A 22,125-nucleotide genomic window follows, 5' to 3' on the forward strand; every position below is an offset into this window, starting at 1 on the left:
GCCTCCCATGGCTAGTTCATAATTTCTCACATTTTCTCCTAGAAGAGTACTATTCCTTGTAGGAACACCTCTTGGCAAAGCACAGGGATGAAGGGCTTTACTTCCAGGAGTGTCAGATGTGACATCACAATGCCACCAACGTGTCTGGACATAGACATTGGTTGGTTTTCCAGATCTTCAGTTTATTCATCTAACGTGAATGTACGAGGAAATCAAAAACCACTTTTACAAGAAACAAAAGCAAAAATGTCATCGTGGCACTTTTCATTTTAAGCCACTGGAAAAAAACCTTGGACCAGTTCTGAACTCAATTCAGGTAGGGGCCTGGAAAAGGGTGACTCTGCTCTTCCCTTTATTCCAGTTGTAAGTTCTGAAATATTCTCTGCTGGGTAAAAATATACAGTAACATCGGTAAAAACAGAATATGTTTGGGACTCAGGTGACCAGAGAAGAAATATTCTGAGATTATACCCTAAATTTACAGTGCAGCCTAGCCCAAATCAAGTGATTTCATGTGGCTATAGTGGAATACCTATGAAGGGATTCACAGGAAATTTGCTGGGTATTCATTTACCTGCAGACTGGTAGACCTTTCTCTTTCTGAAACACACATTTGATGTTATTCTTCTGCTCTAAAACTTTCAGTGGTTTCCTGTGGCCTGAAGGTTATGGCCCAAAGTCTTCGGCAAATCAGTGAAGAACATTCGCATCCTGGCCGCAATGTACCTCTCAGCCCCCCTTTTCTACCACTCCCCAAAATATGCCCATAGAAAAGTCTTGTTATATTTCAAGCACACCGCACACTTTCATACTGTGTCATTGCCCTCTCTGCTTTTTTCCTGGGGATATGCTATTCATCTTCCAAGGCCCAGGTCAAATGTGTTACTTCTTAGAGAAGACTAGTAACTAAGTCATTAAAAACATGAATTCTGGGGCCAAAACCTCAGTTTCCTCACCTGTGAAATGGGTATAATGACAGCACCCAGTCATGGCAGTTGTGAGAATTCAAGAAGTTAATGTACTTAGTGCCTGGCACATAATAAATCTATGAGTTAGCTGTTCCTATTCTCTATTCTCCCAGGAAACAAGCAATTCTCCACTCTTCTTTACCTTCGTAATAGTTTCTTTTAATCACATTTGTTTTTATTCCGAGTTGCCTTATATTTGATTGAATGTGCATCTGTCCCTTTGCTAGACTCTGAACTCCCTGAAAGGAGAGTTTGTTTTTGTTTCTTATTTAGTTTTGGGTTCCTGATGCCTGGCACAGAACCTTTCATGGCATAGTTTTGTTTTAAAAATAGCTTCACTTAAGTATAATTGACACCGTGGACTGTACATGAGTGAGGTGTATAATTCGATAAATTTGACACACGCATACAGCCATGAAATCCTCATCTCGGTCAAGATAGTGAACATATCCGTCATCTCCAAAAGTGTCCTCCACCTGCTATCATCCTGTTTTGTCCCTCCTCACCCCCACTCTTGAAGCAACCACAGATCTCCTTTCTGTCACTCTAGATTAGTTTTAATTTTCTAGAATTTTGTATAAGTGGGATCCTACAGTATGCACTTTCTTTGGTCTAGCTCTCACTTGCCACAATTATTCTGAGGCTTGTGTACAAGGTAGCATGAGTCGAGACTTCATTCATTTGATTGCTGTGTAGTAACTCATTCTGGGATTATATCAGTTTGCTTACCCATTCCCCTATAGATGGATTTCTGGGTTGTTTACTATAGCATAGTTTTTAATAATGGTTTATTAAGCTGAATCAGTTGTAGGGTAACTTTAAATAAAGAGAATGGGGTTGAGTCTCCAGCTTGCTGGTTAAATGCTGGTTATTAGATGGCACTTGGGGTTATACACTGACGTGCCCCTCAGATCCTCCTTGATCCTCAAGTGGCTGGAACGAAGGGACATATCAGCTAAGTCTCCCTCTCGGAGTTGCTTTCAGTGGAAACAACTGCACCTACACCTCTTGCATGGGGCACCCAGGTGGGGGCTTAAAGGGCCCGTCCCTTTGCTTCAACATGGAGCACTGCTGAAGGGAAATGTTCCAGCTCCAGGGCTCCCAGGGGGGTTCAGGGTCACCTGAAGCTTTTGTTGTGACTACATCTCAGGTCAGCTTCTCTGTTCTCCTGATCTTGCTTCCTTCCCGAGTATTGTCCCTGGGAACCCTCTCCTATAAACTCCATCTCAGGTCTGACCCAGGGAGCCTGCCTACAGCAGCACTGGAAATAGATCGTCAAATGAGCAAGTAACAGAATAATGAATGAGCTCTACTGCTCCTGCTCCGAAGCCTGAAAGGAAGTCAGTTTATAATTCTCCCAGAGCATTAAAGACCTTCCTTTACGTTGCACTTTGGGCAATGATGAGTCTGTCTCCTTCCCCCACGGGTGTGGTATTCACCTGGTCACAAACCTTGACACAGATCACAATAGGCTGCTGGACCCAGAGATTAAAAATGGTCTGTGGGGGAAATGTTGCAAAACAGGCTTGTGAATGACACGCGCTTGTGGTTTGCACGGTCCTTTCCACTCTCCTCTCTCCCACCTCAGCCTGCAGCCCCTGGGGGTTCACAGGAAGGCAGCTGCTTGTGGCTGCTTAGTAGGAAGGAGGGAAAATATGAGACTGGAGCACGGTGGTCCAGTAGAGACCTTCTATTTCCTAGTGGGAAAGACGCCTACTGACCACCTTGCACATGGGACGCCTTGCCACCTACAGCCAGGTTGTCATTTCGAGCTTCATTTCATGAAGTTCTCAGGCTATATTTCAGGACTAATAGGAAGTACATTTGATGGGGGTGGTGTGGGGACAGATTTCAGAGAAATAAATAAGCATCCTCTATTTCCCTTCACTACCTTGGCCAATCTAGGGTGTCAGTGGGAGAAAACTGAAAAACGAGCTATTTATTAAATAGGTGAAAGATTGTCTGATTTAAGGGTCAGAAAAGATAGGGGATTTCCTCATGTGTAGAAGCCACTGGGGTTTTTGTTGCAAAGAGGGGCCTAAACTTTCTTCTTGACCTTTGATGGCTCCTGTGAAGAGTCTGTGGCCTTTCCCAAGGCCAGGGTAAGAGGTGGCCTCGTCTGCATTTCCCAGCAGATACCTTACATGGCGAGTTCACCAAATGTTGGGATTCTCTGAGCACTGTGGCAGTCTTACATGAAGTGGCTGTGGAGTTTCTAAGCTAGAGCATCATCCTTTGCAGCTAGTTATTGAGAAAAAGCCTCCTAGTGCAGCAAAGCTTCATGGGATGAGTAGGGGGGTAGGAGGCAGGCAGACCTGGACTTGTCACCTGGGCCTCTTCATTAGCAGCTGTGTAGCCTTGAGTAGATTTCTTACTTCTTGGTATCAATTTCCTCATCTGTAAAGTGTGGGGGGTATAATTACAGTGCAGGGTGACAGGGAGTTTATGAACTGAATATAGATAGTATCTACGGTGTGCAGCACGGTAGCACATGGAAGATTCCCATAAATCTGCAGGCCTCAGGTGGCTGGGGCTTCATCTCATCCCCTCAGGGACCATGGTCGGTAACTAAGATGTTATTCTTAAGGCTTCTGCCTAGAATTTAGCCTAAGCAAATGGATTGTTCTGGAAATAGAGCCCAAGTAAGGGCTGGCTTCAGAAGGAAATTGTGGTTTGGGGGAATGCACCACCAAACAGCAAGTGCCAGCTTCAGGTCTCAGCTCACAGATCTCTCCCTCCTCCTGCAGATGAGCGGAAGGCACTGGATGAGAGCGGTGGCTTTCCAAACTGTGTTCCGCGGAACCCAAGTATCCCCCAGGTGCCTCAGGGTTCTGCAGTATTTTCCTTAACATTTCTTTAAAAAAATACTTTAAACTATTACTTCAGGCTCTGGAACCAGGCTGACATGGCCCAAATTTCAGCTCTGACAGTGACTAGCCCTGTGACTTTAAGCACATTATGGAATCTTTCTAAGATGCAGCAGCTTCTTTCGTGAATTGGGAATAATCGTATCTACTTAGAAAGGTGCCTGATATATATAAGCACTCAGCAAATGCTGGTCACCACTTTGCCAGCCACTGGACACCACCAATCTATGAATTTGTTATGCCGGGTAAACTAGTTTCTGTGCCAGATTCTTTGGACCTAGAACACACCCCAAATGCTTCACCGGGGTCTACAACAGAGGTCGGCAAACTTTTTCTGTAAAGAGCTAAGTAGTAAATATTTCAGGCTTTGCAGGCTACACAGCCTCCACCACTCACCTCCACACTTGCATAGGCAATATGCAAATGAATGTGTAGCCGTGTGCCAATAAAACCTTATTTATAGACACTGGAATTTGAATTTCACATATGGGTAATGAAATATTCTTTTGATGTTTTTCAACAATTTACGATTGTAGAAATATTCTTAGCCTGTGGGTTGTACAAACACAGGTTGTGGGCCAGATTCGGCCTGTGGGTGCTAATTTGCCAAACCCTGGTGGACGGGACCCCATGTCTGTGAGTCTGTCTACCCCTCTGGCCTCATTTCTCCCCACTTTTTTCCAGGCTTACTGAGCTTTAGCCCCCTGACCCCTTCTCTTCTAACCCAGCTAGCTCTTTTCCATGTATTGGGGTTCTGTGCTCATTCTATCTTTCTGGAACCCTCTTCATTTAGCTTTTCACCATGACAAGCTTCTACTTGAGCCAGCTGCTCAGGGACACCACACCTGATGATCTTATCTAAAGTCATACCCCCTGTGCCACATCCCTTTCAAAGTTACTATTATATAACCTTGTGTTTTCCCTCAACAACACTGACCCACCTCTGTGATTACCTTGTTTATTAGGCATTCATTGTCTGCCTCTCCCCTCCTTGAGAGCAGGGACCTTGCTTTCTAATTTGCCACTGAAGCTCCAGCCTGCCACCTGCTCGGGACATAGTGGACATAGTGTCCGATCAATATTGTGGAATGATGGATGAATCCACCACCTCAGAATCTTTGTTGCTTTCATACAATGAGTTCACAATACCTAATCTCCTTACCTTGTAAAATTGTTATGAGGGTCAGATGAGAATGTGTTTTTAAAACTGTAGAAAATTATACAAAGGGACAGTGGTAAATCACTGAGGCAGCCTATCAGACAAACCAAAGAATTCACCTGATACACACACTTTTATCACACTACAGAAGCTAACGTACAGGTAGAAGAGCAAGCCATACCAATACGAATGAGATCATTTTTATTCCTTTTCCTGGATATTCCCCATAGACAAGAAAGTGGCTTGATGTGTGGTTTTACCTTGGCCTTAGTGAAAGCAATATATTTATTAGCATATAGTATTAGGTATTTTATATTCATTACCCTGTTTGATACAACCATGCTGTAAAAATCAATGTGCCCATTTTACAGATGAGGTGAGTTTAAGGGATCTGGTAAGCAGTTGAGCCAGGATCGTCAACCAGCTCTATCTGACTCCAGAAGTAGGGCTTCTTCTCTGGTACAACATGAGGTTCTTCTCCAGGGAAACACAGACCTTCTGGATTGCCCTATCGACATAATACAAGCAGCTAAATAGATCTTGACATCTTTTCACAGCCAGGAGCAGGCCGTGTGGGTTTTACATGTTTATTTCTGGCAACAAGAAGTATTATTTCTTCAGAAGAAAGACTGTTTTTGGTCCTCAGCTCCCCGCTCCGAAAAAATTTTTTGCTGATTTCAGCTTAAACAAATCCAAAGGGCACATTCATTTTCTCTAGATGTGCAAGGAGGCTTTCCATACATCACAAAAGGGCAAAATGAGTTTGGGAAGCCATCAAGCAGAGAACAGCTGAGGACCAGCCACAAGGCTAAACACAGCTTGGTCTTTTGTCAGACATGAGCATTAGCTGTTGTTTCCTCAGGAAGTAAAACCCTGCCAGGCGACTAGCTGGTTGTGTTGATGAGAATCCGCATTTATAGCCTGCACATAAATTTGCATACATGGCTTGTTTTAAAATCTATTAGCTTAACGTAGCCATACTTCAAAAAGGGGTCTGTGGCTTTTATTAGCCTGGGACCTTGTTTGAATGGAATTTTTTCCTCTCTCTTAGCCTAATTCTTATGCTGTGGACCCTCCTCAAGGTGGGTGTTGGTGAGGATGAAGGCTGGGGCATGGGGCAGTGGAAGCATTTTGGAGCTCCTGCTTTCTCTCTCTCTCCTATGTCCGTTTCCCCCTCTCCACCCTGACTCAGGGAGATGTCTGACCGGAAGGGACCAGAGACCCACAGGCTGCTGGCGCACCCTCTCCTCTGGCCCTCTGCAAGAAGTCACACTCTTAATAACATTTGTGAAAAAGCATGGACCACAGTAACAACTAAAAACATGTTAGGAAGAGAGACCACTCAGTTTCATATGAGATTGCTCTGGATTGACTGAGGACACAGTTCCTCTTTATTAAATCATCTGTGAACCACTTAAATGGAGATACTCGTGGAGAGGACTGGACTACTTACAGCGGTGCTAGAACTAGAGAGAAAGGGCAGGCAGGGGGCACAGACATCACGGTGGCTTACAAGGAGTTTGGCCATACAGTTAGGTGTGGTTTTCTGTTTTACAATTACAAACCTTTTTCTTGAGATAAAGACATCTGAATCACATAGAAAAAAAACTGATACAGTTGCTTTATAAATGAGAAAGGAACCAATTATACCTTCAAAAGCAGCAAGTTTGGAAAGGTTTATACATAACCAAAACGCTTCGGGATAGTGTTCCCCACTTTAGGGGCCATCAGAGAACCAGTACACATTTCCAATTATACACATGAATCCTGTACGGAGTCCAAGAACAGATGAGCAGCTGCAAAATCCCAGTTTTTGTGTGGTAATGGCAGCTAAGTGGTACCATGTAAAGCATTTTTCAGAACTGATTGTATATTGCTTGACTACTCATCACTGTAATTTTAAACCTCATGCACTGAACATGATATTATATGTATTTAAAAATCAAGTTGTTTCCTCTGTATTGAGGCATTTTGTTCCTTCCCTTGAATTTTAGGGATAGCTAGTCAATTCCCAACATATTGAATTTCCAGCAAAAATTCAGTATGTTGAAGTATTAAAGAGAAGCGAATCCAGTTCTAATCTTATGTTTAAACATGAAAAGCATCTGCCATCACCTACCAAAATAGCCCTCCGTCACCTCTAAAAAGTGAATATTCAGCTGAATCGATGTTAAATCCCTCTTCCCCCTGCCCTTCTCTGCCAGTCTCATCCCTCCTGGCGAGGCAGCCCGACTGAGGCGCTCAGTTCTCACACGTGCGCAGGACAATTTAAATGCAAATAACCCTGCACCTCATTATCTTGAGACGTGTGTGCAGACACAGTACAGTTGTGATTTTGCCTGTGAAAATTAAAGGAGGTTCATCTGTATTCTAACACACGCTTTACTTAGAGTAAATTCAAAAGAGCAATTCATCACTGCTTTCGAATTAAACGCCGGAGTCGCGGAGTGCCTAGGTTACGGGGCATGCCTCCCTTTTTACTACACGGGGCTGCCTTTCCACAAAGGCAGTGAGATAGGAACTTCTCATACTATAGCGCATCAATTAGATCCCAGTGACACGAGGTGACTGCAATAAGAGACTTCATTTAATACGAACACAGCCACTTGAGTGGGAAAGATACATTTATGGTAACGCTAAGCACAAATAGATGACCATCTATTCACATGCCAAATACTCAGCCCAAAATGCAAGAAAATGATCGACAGTGACTTACCAAACTGACATAATTCCAGAAGATATTATTTTTTAATATTTTTTTATTTTTATTTTTTTGCAAAATCCTCTTTCAAATATAAGGTTATTTTAAAATAATTCTTTGGTTAAAGTATAATTCAAATAAAAAGTAGAAACTCCTTCGAGGCTTTCCCTAGCAGGGTGAAAAATACCACCCCCTCTGTCAGCCATCAGATGGCCATTTAATCAGCCATTCAGATTCTATGAATCTAAATGTAATGGAAAACACTATATACTGAGATCCCTACCCGGATGAAGCAGGAAGCCCCTAGCTACCGAAACAGTGATGGAGAAGAGAGCCTGGGAAAATGAAATTCCTAGTTTGTGCATTAAAATGTGCCAATTATTCTCATCCGCAGAGGAAGAGTTGTGGCATTTTGAAATCATTGAAACCAAAGTCCTATCTATGAATAAAACGAGGGCATTAGCAGATCGATGTGGCACAGTTACACAAGCAGCAAACCTTCAGACTTTCAGTCCCCGATTAAAACCTTTAATTCTGGTTTAGTTCATGTCAGATAATTTCACACATTTAGGAAAAAAAGTCTTCCCTACAAGAAACCATTTAGTTCTTATCTGTCATTTTCTTCTTGGTTCGCTCCTCCCTCCTTCCCTTCTCCTTTGCTGACACATTTGTTCTTAATAATATTAGCATCAGTCTCAGATCAAAAAGAAACTAGCGTGTACTTCAAGGTTTAGTATCAACCAAAAATTCTTGGATAAATATGAAATTATGTAATACAGTTGACTGGTCCTTTTATTACACAGAGATTCAACATGATTTCCAGAGAATTTCTTAACTGGAGTCTTAGGTTTAGTTTTTTAAAATAGGTTAATAGAAAAAGAATTTAACATGAATTCAGATCATTCTGACCATTTTCATAATCTGGGTAGTTAAAGTAGAGGCATAAATTATTTTACTCACCTCTCAAGACAACTGAGAGGAGGAGGATGATAACCTGTCTGAATTATGTTCTATGCAAGTACAGACACACGGCTACAGGCTTCAAGGAAATGGGATATGAGCGGTCCAGGCATTGTTCTGAGCGCTGAAAGTCCATGCCCATCTGCGGAGATTCTAATAAATACTACAAATTTGATTAGGCAGTGGATTCATGTCATTACAGATAAAAAAGGAATGGCAGCGACATTACATTAGCTGTAATGTGACTTTTCTCTTAAAACCTTTACTGGGAGCATTTCCCCAATTTTACAGTTAAAACATTTATATTAATCAAATGATGTCAGCATAGAGTTATTTCTATACCCAGAAACTGGATCAGTGTGCAATACTAAAAGAAATGGAGGTGTGCTTTAAAAATGTAAAATTCACAACATGTTTCTTTAAGGGACTTAAAAAAAAAAAAACCCCAAGTATATCATCTTTTTGCTGATTGACATACAGAGCCAACCTCCTTTCTCTTCCTTCCCCCTTCAGGCATCATCAAATTCCAGTTTCAAATAGGAGCATGATCTATTTTCATATATGTTTATGCATTTGGGTTTTGAATTTTATTCAATGCCACAGTGTACCTTGATTTTATACTAATGTTCTCTTTAAATGGCTGGGATTTCATTTTGCGCACGCACTGTACATAGTGAACTGTATCATACCATACCATCGTCTGCTGCCGCAACAGTCAGCTAGTTGTACAATTAAATAGACATTGATAACTGATGTTTTGGTTTGATTGTCATTTATTTTTCTTTAAAAATAAATTCCCTCTAAATTCAGGCAGCAAGCGTGATGAGAAACCACAGGGGGTGGGTCTCCTAACTTTCCTTAAGTAGCCCTACCTCCATATTTTAAATTATCACAGAAAAACAGACGATGATGACCGCACATGTAGCAGGACAGTCGTGACTGTCATCATTTAAATTAGTTCCCTGACTTCATTGTCCATCCCTGGTAGAACCGATTGTGTTCTGTGCGTGTTCTCTTCTGACTGACATGTACTCTAAGGGTACGACGACCTGTCCCTTGGTACGGTTTGTAAAGATGTCCATATTGCACAAGGATGAGATTCTTGCTGACTCGATGTACCACACATCCTTTCAAAATGTCCACAGGGTCTCGATTCTAGGGTTACAGAAAAACAAATCGCGGCTCGTGGGACTACAGCGTGGGTAAGAATCCCAAGTCACTTTCTGTTTTGCAAGTTCTCTGTTCCTACAATTGAATACTTCACACACTTAGGTTATCCTCCTCCTGAGTGTCCAGAAGTGCTTTGTCTCCCCATTTCACAGACAGAAGCAAGGGGCACAGGGGAAGGGCTGCAGCAAACAGCTGGAGCCAGGCGCTCTGGAGAAGCTGGGCGGGACTACGGTAAACGCTGGAGTCCTCGGGCAGGTGTCTTGAGTCAGCGCTGGGGTGTGGGTCACACTGAGAGCAGACTTTGACACGTAACGTAAGAACAACTCTCTGCGGAGGCATGTTTTCTACTAAATTTAAAGGAATTCCTCAGCTTGGCTTTGCCTGACTGGAACCTATAGCGCGAAAGGAAATCCCACCGTCAAAACGGCAGCTCGGTGTCCCTCCAGCTGGATTCAGGACATCCGTCTTACCTCTGCGTCCTTGCTCAGAGTGGGCGGGCAGCCCTGTCCGTGAGGACTCGGGCTCCGTAGCTACGCACGGACAGAAGGGAGAACACATCCTCTGCCTGGGTAGGTGCCTTGATTTAGGAAGACAATTCTTGAGAATCTTGCTAGCTGGGCATATCCAGGGAGAATGAATTGTATCCCTGAATCAAGTCTTTTTCTCATTCACACAGTCTCATGTAAGAAGCAAGAAAGAAATATGCCTAATGATTCTGAGCTGTCCACTTAGAATGTGGTACATATTTTCCACTGTTACTAAAAACACAAGGTACGTCTCCCAAAGTCTAAGGCCTTTTCTCATTCACTGATGTGGCTTATTCTTGTAGCAGGGTCTCTCTCCAGTTGAAGCCCCCTGTTGGTCCATGGGTAAGAGGAAGGATAGGTGGGTCTGTCAACTGCCAAATTCCAGTTTCTCCTAATTCTTCACAGGAACAAAACCCCAAGTATGGGATCTGAAGTGAGAATGTTGAAGAAAAGGAAAATAGAAAACAAAAGGTTAATGTTCTCACCTTTACCTAGAAAGCAAGATCTTCAGGTGGGTCTTGAGAATAAGACATATTCGTAGGAATTAATAGGGGCTTTGTAAACATGCATCTACTCCAAAAATCAATGAAGAAAGTGAAATGGATAAAACTGATAGAAAAGTATTCACATTGCAAGAGGATTCATCAGAATTCATTAAATGGTGAGCTCCCCTAGTGGAATTAAGTAACTGTTTATAGAATTGCAACTTAATAAGAGCAGAACAGTAACATATAAAGCTAAGATTCTGGGAGTTAATTCTTAATTTGCAAGTCAAACTAAAATGCAGCTCAAATATTTCTGAAATTATACTTGGATGATGGGAAAGATTATTCAATCATTAAAAGTTGACCCAGCTTTTTCCTTTTTTTTAAGATTGAAATATAGTTGATACACAGTATTATATGGGTCTCAGGTGTACAACCTACAACCTAGTGCTTCAACAATTATGTACAATACAAAATGCTCACCACATTAAGTGCAGTTACCACCTGAAGTGGTTACAATATTATTGCTTCTATTCTGTCAGCTGTACTTCTCAGCCCTGTACTTATTTTTTACTTGGAAACTGTCCCTCTTCACTCCCTTAACCTGTTTCACTCCCCTCCCCTATGGCAACCACCAGTTTGTTTTCTGTATTTATGAGCCTATTTGTTTTGTCTGCTTGTTTGATCATTTGCTTTTTAGATTCCCCATCTAAGTGAGGTCATATGGTACTCATCTTTCTCTGACTTATTTCATTTAGCATAATATCCTCTAGGTCCAGCCATGTTGTTGAAAATGGCAAAATTTCTTTCTTTTTATGGCTGAGTTATATTCCATTGTGTACATGTACCACATCTTGTCTGTCCATCTATTGATGGACACTTAGGTTGCTTTCCGTATCTTGGTTATGGGAAATAAAATGCTTCAGTAATTGTATGGGTGATACATCTTTTCAAATTAGTGATTTTGTTTTCCTTGGGTAAAGACACGGAAGTGGAATTGCTGGGTTGTCCAGTATCATTTTTTTTCTTTTGCTTGTCTCTCTTTAACATTGAAAGCTGAAGTTGGGCCCTTCCCAATTTCAGTAGTCCTGGCATTTCAAAACCAGCTTTTTTGTGTGCATCCAAAGCTGCATTTATAAACAAGACAAAAATCTCTGCCTTGAAGCATCTTACAGAGTAGTGGGAAAGACATACAAATAAGCTTTTAAAAAATGAACAAGAATTACAACTGAGTTTGAACCAGGTTCTCTGGGGGCAGATAAAGGAAGCACATAAGTCAGCCTGGAGGGAAGTGTGTGGGAGGGCGGCTGACGGGAAAAACCTCTTCCTCAGGCACAAGAAGGAAGAATCCAGATGTGTGGATCAGCCCCCTGGGCTTTCTATCTTGCTGCCTGGTTCCTCCATTTGCCTTTCAGCCCGATCATGTTCAATCACTGCTTCCTTCGGCCGACCAGCCAGGACCTGTCTTCTAGCTGAGCAGTCAGATGCTGTGTTTTGGTTCACTCACCCAATTCACAGTCCCACACGGAAGTCCAGACGATTTGCTTGTAATTCTTAGCTACTTCCTAAATTTTAGCTCTTAGAAACTAGCAGAAGCTCAAACATGTCTTTTTCTCTTACACAAGGCCTAATAAATAAAGTGCCTTACACAAAGCACCACTAGATACACCTTGGTTGAGTGAATCAATAAATCCATCTCCCTAACTCAGAGTAAACGCATGCTTCAAAGAACTTGGCTATCAGCCAGTCATTGAACTGTGCTAAAACAACTAGGTACCACAGGCCCCCCAAGTGCAAGTGTGAATTACCTTCCGGACCATTTGGACGAAGTCCTTGGAGTTCTGAGGTGACAGCCCCTGAAGCTGGCAGGTGCATGCCTCAAGGGAGGATGCGTGGGCCACAATCAGAATGTTATTTCCTGGGGAGAAAAAAGCAAGGCCTGGAAAGAGCATTTCTATAAAGACATATGTAAACTTTCTAAATACTGGAAGCCAAGTTGTTCCGGGGAGGGGAAAACTTTCTCAAGAAGGAGACAATTTGGCCAAACAATACTTTGAAATGCTCTGTATAGTTCAAGAAGCCTAATGTCATTGAAAAAACCTGTTTAATCTTAATTGTAGATTCACAGGAGGTTATACATATATATGTATATGTAAAATTACATATCATGTATTATATATGTCATTGTACAATATGTACAGACACATGTAGATACACATGTGTATGTGTATATAGTATATATACTACACACACACACACACACACACATATACCAGTGAGGACCCATGTATCCTTCAGCCAGCGGCCTCCAGTGGTACCAGCTCACCTAACTGGTACACTATCAAAACCAGGAAATGGATTCTGGCACAATCCAGGTAGCTTACTTAGATTTCACCAGGTTTACTCAATTCTATTATTATATGTGTAACTTTCTGAGCCACAGCCACTATCAAGATATAAAACTATCCACGTCTACAGGACTTTGTTCTACTCCTTACACAGTTTTCAGTGTTGCCACCGCAGAACTATAGGGCACTTGAGACCAGTTGATAAGATAACGGTTGGGTATCTTCATAGCACAGAGCATCACAGGGGTAATGAACTGATACCAGTTGGGTATCTTCATAGCACAGAGCATCACAGGGGTAATGAACTGTGTGGCTTAGGAATGGTAAGTGAAGGGTGAGAATCATTGTAATACTGCTGGGCCAAGGCTACCCACTGTTAATATTTTGGTGTATATATAATTTCAGTCTTTGTTCTGTGAAGACAAATATTTTAACTTAAAAAATGGGACAGGAATGTACAAAACTCTTTTGTAATCTTCCTTTTTTACTAAAAATTTTAGAGTGAACAGTCCTACATATCAACAAATATTCGAGTCCATGTTTATAAAATTTAGGAGCAACAGACATGAGACACGTGGATCGCTGCTCTCGGCTGGTGGTGACAGTGGCAGCTTGTGTGTTTGTGTGTCGGTGTCCATGCTCCTGAATCAAATTACAGGCAGAACAATGGCCTGCTAAAGAACCTCTGGAAATTATAACAGGCTTCGCACTTCACAGAGTGCCACTGTAATGCAGAATTGTAAGTCATTTTGTAGAGTAATCCTGGTGTATTCCCATGCAATATCTACCATTTTAGGTACGCAAGAAAATATTAACATTTCACATGAAAGTACCTATAGGAGTGTCTGGACATATTTTTCTTTCCTATTAAGCCAGTCTGCCAAAACAAGTGGAAACATCCAGAACAGCCTGTTAACCACGGGGGAGAAATGATCACATATTTAGATACGGAGTCCAAAACAATACCACCTACCTTTACTTTTACATTCACTTATTATTTCTTTTGTTACTTGGAAGCTTCTACTAATATAGGTGTCATAGGATTCCGAAACCACTAATTTGCTGACTGGAATGTGAGGTCTGTAATAGAACAATGAACAAAGGCAATAAGAACATTTGATCCCAAGATAAAGCAGTTGATAGTATGTTAACCTTTTAAGACCTTTCCAAAGTGTCCACATTTCCGTTTACCTTTTCCCTAGAAATGAGGAGGTTCAGGGGACTATTTCCATTGTATAGCTGTAGGATTGAAAAGTACAGAATAATAGGCTATGTACACATGGTGTCAGAATGACCAGATGAAAAATTAAACATGCAGTGAGAGTTTCATGTGCAGGACAGCTCATAAGCAGTTTAACTAATTTTACTGACCATCAGTCCTAGGTCACATAGCCAATAGGAAGCGAAGCAGAGGTTAGAGCTCTTGATTTAAACTGCCGGAGATTTTCTAAGCCTCTATTCAATAGCCTTACACATGATAAGCTGTAAATACAAGTTTTATTTCTTTCCCAGCTTTACTAGGATATGCATGAACATTGTGTAAGTTTAAGGTGTAAAAGTGTTGATTTGATACACATATTGCAAAATGATCACCGCTATGGTGTGAGCCTGACACTTCTATTACGTCACATAATTAGCATTTCCTTTTTCTGGTAAGAACATTTAGGATCCTGATTCTCAGCAACTTTCAAGTATATAATACACAATTATTAACTATAATCACCATACTGTACATTAGATCCCCAGAACTTACTCATCTTACAACTGGAAAGTCTGTCCCCTTTGACCAACATACCCCTTTACTCCAGCCCCTGGTAACCACCGTTTTGTTGTCTGTTTCTCTGACTTTGGCTTTCATAGATCCCTAGATCCCATATTTAAATGATATTATGTACAGATACCTCTTTTCATTTCCTCTGGAAATATGCCCAGAAGTGGGATTGCTGGATCATATGGTAGTTCTATTTTTAATTTTTTGAGGAACCTCCATACTGGCTGCACAAATTTGCATTCCCACCAGCACTGTACAAGGGTTCCTTTTCTCCACATCCTTGCCAACACTTGATCTCTCATCTTTTTTATGATAAACATCCTAACAGATGTGAGGTGATAACACATTGTGGTTTTGATTTGCATTTCCCTGATCGTTAGTGATGTGAAGCATTTTTCATGTACTTGGCCATTTTTATGTCTTTGGAAAGATTTCTCTTCAGTTCCTTTGCCCGTTTTTAAATTGGATTGCCTTTTTTTTTTTTTGTACTCTTTTTGAGTTGTATGAGTTCTTAATATATTGTGGGTATTAACCCCTTATCAGATACATGATTTGCAAGTATTTGCTTCTGTTCTGTGGGTTACCTTTTCATTTTGCTGACCATTTCTTTGGGTTTGCAGAAGCTTTTTAGTTTGATGTGGTCCTATTTACTAATTCTGTCTTTTGTTTACTTGTGTATTTAGTGTCATATCCAAAAATATCAGTGACAAGACCAGCATCATGCAACCTCTTCCCTGTGTTTTCTTCTAGGAGTTTTATGGTTTCAGTTCTTATATTTGCCTTTAATCCATTTTGAGTTAATTTTTGTGCAATATGGGTTCAATTTTATTTTTCTGTATGTGGTTTTCCACTTTTCCTAACACCATTTACTGGAGACTGTCCTTTTCTCATTGAATATTCTTGGCTCCCTTGGCAAATATTAATTGACCATATATTTGAAGGTTTATTTCTGGGCTCTCAGTTCTGTTCCATTGGCCGATTTGTCTATTTTTATGCCAGTACCACACTGTTTTGATTCCTATAGCTTTGCAGGATAGTTTGAAATAAGAAAATGTGAGGCCTCCAGCTTTGTTCTTCCTTCTCAAGATTGCTTTGGCTATTTTAGAGTCTTTGTGGTTCCAAACAAATTTTAAGATTGTTTTTTCTATTTCTGTGAAAAATACCACTGGAATTTTGATAGGGATTGTATTTAATCTTTGGATAGTATGGATATTTTAACAATATTCTTCCAATTCATAAGGATGGGTATCTTTCCATTTGTTCATGTCTCCCATCAAAGTCTTACAGTTTTCAGTGTACAGATCTTTCCCCTTCCGACCTGAATTTATTCCAAAATACTTCATTTTTGATGCTACTGTGAATGGGATTCTTTTCCAGATACGTTTTGGGATTCTTTTCCAGATACGTTTTGTTAGTGTATAGAAACACAGCTAGTTTCTGAATGTTAATTTTATATCCTGCAATTCTATTGAATTTGTTCATTAGATCTGACAGTTTTATGGTAGAGTCCCTAGGATTCTCTCTATATAAGATCGTGCCATCTGCGCAGAAAGACAGTTTACCTCGTCCTTTCCAATTTGGATGCCTTTTATTCTTTTTCTTGTCTGACTTCTCCGGCCAGGAATTTCAGTACTATGTTGAATAGGAGTGGTAAGAGTAAGCATCCCTGTGTTATGGATCATAGAGGAAAAGCTTTCAACCTTTCACCACTGAGTATGTTAACGTGAGTTTGTCATATATGGCCTTTATTATGTTGAGGTATGGTCCTTCTATATGTTTTTTGAGTGTTTTTATCATGAAAGGATGGTGAATTTTGTCAGATGTGTACTGCATTTATTGTGATAATCATGACTTTTATATGTTGAACCATCCTTGCATCCCAGAGAGAAATCCCATTTGATCATCGTGTACAAGCCATTTAATGTGCTGTTGAATTCTGTTTGCTAATATTTTGTTGAGACTTTTTACATTTATGTTAATCAGAAATCTTGGTCTGTAGTTCTCTCTGCTTATGGTGTCTTTATCTAGCTTTGGTATCAGGATAATTCTGGCCTCATAAAATGGGAGCCGGGGAATTTTAAACATAGGTTTTTAAAACACATGTTAGGTTTATTGGATTTGTGCACTTACGAAATCTTCACCAGTCTTTTCTTTCCCTCTTATTTTGAACACAGATTATACACCTGGCCCTAGGAGAAGTCCAGGGAACATACAGATGAAGGGAACCTGATTTTTATGCTTGAGGAGGTCTCAGTGTATGATTGGGGTGAGTAGACTGTTGATGTAAATGATCATTATGACGCAATGTACGAAGGTATGTAAGAGGATGATCAAAGCAGGACCCTCCCATCCTGGTGACTCTGCATGACTTTGATCTCAGTTACTTCTACCTACTTCTGTCTCGCTTTACTATTTAGAATATCTGGTGTATGACTGTGTTTATCTTGTTTTTGTCATATTTTCTATTTTCTTATTTTTCTTTCATTGTTGGTATTTAGTGCATGGTAGACAGTGGTGGTAATAGGTTCTCAAAGTAAATTCACATGGCTTCTTGATCAAAGATTTACTGAGAGGTTCCCACGTGTCAGGCTCTGTGCAAAGTGCTCTCCTTGCATTCTTTGAAGACAGCCCTCCTAGCAACCCTTTTGCAAATCCTGAGTTTATGGATGACAAAACCAAGACTCAGAAAGGCTACGGATGACTTGCCTGAGCTCACACCATCAGCAGCTCTTAAGGTCTGCATTTGAACTTGGGTCTGCGATCAGCCCCTGTAAACTTATCACCCACTTTGGATGGGTTTTGACAGTGTCCTCCCCAAGGTATGCTTCTGTGCACTTAGGTTTATTGTCCAGAGAGGAAAGGTGCTGCTCCATTTGAAGGAAATTTGCCCTCATCTAAATAACATTCTCTCAGCAAGCTGTACTTCTCCTAGGAAACAATCTTCTGAATCTTGCAACACCCCGGGGATAGGGAGGGGCATGACTCACCACTTGTTAGGAACATTCTTGTTCTGGAGTCAACTCCTTCTCCCCAGCCCCACCTCTCATCCCGGTTCACTATCACATACATCACCTGGTCTCCCAGGAGCCCCACACACTGACAAAAGGCCTCTTTGTATGGCCCAAGGAGTCATTTCAGTTGTGAGAACACATCGTAATAGATGAGATTTATGTAAGTGGAGAGCAGATAGATACTGAGATCCAGTTCCTCCTGGTCGGTTCTTGCCTTGAAGTTGAACCCAGAAATGGCTCTTGTGTTTGAGCTAGCTCTGACAGGGGAGGGCCAGGGCCCAGACTTCCGCACCCCACCTGCAGGACCCATGTACTGTCCTCAGAGTCAGGTGGGCCTCCAACCACCAACCAGACCCGGAACCCAGGGCTCTGGGCCTTCCGGTAGCAATGTTCTCCCTGCTCTGGTCCAGGCTGTAGGGCAGGCTTCTGCTTTGAGCCCCACACCAAAGGCTGCTTCAGTGCCCCTCTGACACTCCAGATGTGCCCCGTGCCGCAGTCCCCTGCTCTGAAGCCCTACTGTATATTTTGTTGTTTCTGCTTTGTTCCTTCTGGTCTAGCTCCCTAAGCCTGGGCTGCTTCCCACACCCAGCCTGCAGGCTGGGCCTTGCTGCCTGGGTAGGGGGACACTTGGATATTAGCTACTAGCCTGGTTGTGTTCCCTTACTCTGCCTTATGGTCCTGCCTCCCTCCTGTTCCATGGGGTGGGGATCTTTAAGTGGCACTTGCTTGACTTACAATGCCCGACTTACAATGCGCGGCTGTCAGTCCGTGCACCTCTGCCCATCACCATGTTTCTTCAATCATTTGGGCGCCACTTGGTGGAAATTCAGAGGGAGTCTAACTGAAGGGCTGTGCTTCTCATTTGCTTTATTGTTGAGTTTCTGAACACGAAATGGTTGAATCGATTTTTTTTTAGAATAAAAGAAAATCTGGCATAAGGACTATGTCCTGACCCTCAGGTTGCAGGTACTCTTCTTTCTCCTTGTTCTACTGCTGGGCTGTGTGTCTGCGTGTGCGCCGACAGGCTCAGAGTGATCTGGGAGACCTTTGTAAACCTGCTTGGGAAGCAATGCAGGCCCCAGCAAAGAGGGAAGTGGAGGCACAGCTGACCCACGCTGGGCCGGGCGGTGAGTGAGGAAGGTCATTTCACTGATGCTGACGGTTGACAGCACCCCACCTTCTTTCCAGGCCCGAGGGATGATGGCTGTTGGCACGGGGACAATGATCTACTGCTGTTCCTCCCCCAACAGCATAGAGAAACAGTGGCCATAGAAAGGATAGGACAAAATGTGAAGTATATTAGCAGAGGATCTGACTGACTTGATTTTTGAGGAATACTAATTCCTTTAAGCAAGAAAAGGTAACACATTAATTAATTCATGGGGTTATCTAAGGTCTTTTTTTCCTGCTCTGTAAATGACTATGGGAAGAAAAGATAGGTTGCCCTACCTTGCATCACTTCATTGTTTGGGTAAGCATTTGAAATTAAAGGTCAAGGGATATCACGAGGAGGACATTTCTGCTTATATTGATCGCTTGTTCCAATTTCTGCCCTAAGAAATATGAGCTTAATTCCCCACAGCAATGGTTGGGAATATCCCTCCTCAAAGGGCTTTTTCATAAATTCCTGAGTAGATTTCTGATAGTTAAGAACTAATAATAATATAGTTATATTAATTATCTTCTTGTGTATTATTCTCCTCTGAGCAATCTACAAACACCTCTTTTTTAAATTTATGCAAAATCTGGTCAAATGGAAAAAGGACGAGGAATGAGAATGAGAAGACTGTAAAGCAGCTCAAGCAGTGCTTGACGTGCTGAAAATGACCAATAAAGGTTGGTTATTAGTGGTGTTAATAAGAGCGTGGCCATGAAATGCCTAGCTTTAGGCAAGCTGCTGGGGCTCTTACATATTAGTGGCTCGCCTACATTCTGGGGTTATGGCAAAAATAAATGAACATAAAGAGAATTTAAAAATGACAATCTGAAGTATGGCATTGTCATTTTGCTTTTCGCCCAGCAAGCTTCTGGAACTCTGTCGTCATCAGCTGGTACCTGCTCCTGGAATGCAAAGCGGTTTTATTCACCAGGAGGAATAAAGCCAGGACGATCCAGTGTATGGGTGGAAGGGGGAGATACAGTGCCCATGAATGCTCAGGGAATGCTGGCTTTCTCCAGTTTCGGTTTTTCAAATCACAGCTTGGCTTCCACCAATGTGGACAATTGCCTGTGGACTGTGTCTGGTCCTTCACCTCCTTATTAGCCTGGCCTAGTGTAGAAACTACTTCACACCGGTCTCAGGACACAGCGGCTTCAGAACGTTACCTGTAGGTTGTATCCACACTCAGGCTGGCTGCCGCTAACTCCGATGGGGGTATCCACGCAGGTAGTGTGTTTCCAGCAACCCATTTTGTCCACTCAAATAAGCCAGGCTCCACACGGATCTTCAAGTGATTTTCTTGTTGTAAACCTTAGCAGTAAATAAAATGAACAGGAAAGGAATGCTACTGTATTGTCAGTGGATAAGTAAGTTAGAGGCCACGTTGTTATAAAGATTCTGGTAAGTCTTCTCTTTCCTACCAGCTACGTATATAGCTACCAGGAGGCAGAAGCCTGTGGGTTTGGACAAGGGTTTTACTTTTTGTGTGCTACAAACATTCTAGTTTAATACTCTGGCCACACCCCTAGGATGTAGGCTGGCTTTAAATGGTATCTGATTTACGGAAGAAAAGCACATCATTACCCGTATCATTTGCACAGTTCTGTGACTACTCTGTTCCCTTTTCTAAAGTAAGTTCCAAGACTACCATACCAAGAAACTGCAGAAATCCTCTTAGCATCCACTGCTCTACAACAGCCTACATGATATTTGAATGTCATGAAAATGACTCATTTTCTCTATCAGGATATCCAATGCTGAACATTTACAAGTGCCTGTGCACAAGTCCTTACCCTCAGAGCAGGAGCTGTCCCTGTTACCTCTCTTCATGTTACCTTTGGCCCAGGTTTCTGTGCAAATTTAATACAGAATGTCATATAATAAACTTATCCATTCTCGTTTACTTAAGGTTAACAACTAGAAGGCTCAGAAACAGTGTCACTTCTTTACTGGCTCAGCTCTTTCTGCCTCATTCATTTGTTTGGTATAAGTGAACAGTCCAACCCTCTTTTTTTTTCTAGTTTTCTCTCCAGGGAAATGAGAATGGAGAGCCCAGCAGCTCAGTCTTCCACAGACATTAGGGTGAAAGTTGAGTATCTTTATTGCAATCGTGCTTTGGAAAGTCCTTCCAATTAACAAAAGAAACAAGGATGACTAAGATCTGCACACACCTAGGAGCTCCACTGCTGCTGTAAACAAGAGGCAGACAGCACAGTGGGAGGAAACCATTCCACTGCTTCAGCACACGAAAAAAGTATCATGCTCTGTAGGCTGTAAATTATTGCCAGACAACATTGTTTTATAAGCCTACAAATTCATCGGAGAGAGCTTTACATTTTCAAGAAAAAAAATTATTTGCACATATACTTCCTTCTTGTCCTGCTTATGCTGCCAGAATATGATTTTGAGACTTTTTGCAACATCTTCTGAAAGGATGCTTGCTAAAAATTCCACACTGGAAGCTTTCCACTGGCTAATGTCCCATGAGTCTAGAATAATTTAGGTGTAGGGCTGCTGGAGAGACAGAGGCGTCGAAGAGTTGACTTTTTCAAATCTTACCTTTCAAGATGTTGTAGGCAGTCTGAACACAGCGCAGGGATGGGGAGCAGTAGACATGATCAATAATGGTGTTGCTCTCTAATAAGGCTTCACCTGCAAAGAAAACCAACAAAGAATGGATCTGATGGATGCGCTCAGTCCCAGCTGGACCCGCTATGGGACAAGATGCCAAGCCGACCCCGTGAACCACTCCTTCCCGGTTGGGCTCACAGAGAGCCAGCAGCTTGCGCCCTGTTGCCAATAAATCCCCTGCTCAGTGTTTCTAGGAAGGAGGCGAAATGAAAGACCCCTTATCTTTCTCTTTCCTACTCTCTGGTGCAAGCATGCATTAAAACATCCATCTGGGAGAGATCTGGAAACAAAATGCCCCATGTTGCTGCTGTGATAAAGGGGAGAGGTGTTACATTTTCAAAATTAGACCTGTTTTAATTTTCTCTTGT

General features: G+C 41.9%; 1 protein-coding gene across 7 annotated transcripts in view; it reads right to left on the bottom strand.

Moving 5' to 3' along the window:
- Positions 1–4,533: 4,533 nt before the first annotated feature.
- The window catches only part of UBASH3B (ubiquitin associated and SH3 domain containing B), a 129,956-nt gene continuing 112,364 nt past the window's right edge, over positions 4,534–22,125 (bottom strand). For 4 of the 7 annotated variants that reach the window (XM_036992809.2, XM_036992812.2, XM_036992813.2 and 1 more), the window contains 5 exons: positions 21,686–21,778; positions 20,293–20,437; positions 14,159–14,265; positions 12,646–12,755; positions 4,536–10,780 (listed from right to left, as the gene is read on the bottom strand). In XM_036992809.2, the coding sequence (XP_036848704.1) occupies positions 10,643–10,780; positions 12,646–12,755; positions 14,159–14,265; positions 20,293–20,437; positions 21,686–21,778 (593 nt within the window). In that variant the 3' untranslated portion in view covers positions 4,536–10,642. Of the gene's footprint in view, positions 10,781–12,645; positions 12,756–14,158; positions 14,266–20,292; positions 20,438–21,685; positions 21,779–22,125 lie in introns of all 7 variants that reach the window. The other 3 variants (XM_036992811.2, XM_036992815.2, XM_036992816.2) reach the window with 1 other exon arrangement.

This window comes from Manis javanica, chromosome 6 (genome assembly GCF_040802235.1).
Source record: "Manis javanica isolate MJ-LG chromosome 6, MJ_LKY, whole genome shotgun sequence".
Taxonomy (NCBI): domain Eukaryota; kingdom Metazoa; phylum Chordata; class Mammalia; order Pholidota; family Manidae; genus Manis; species Manis javanica.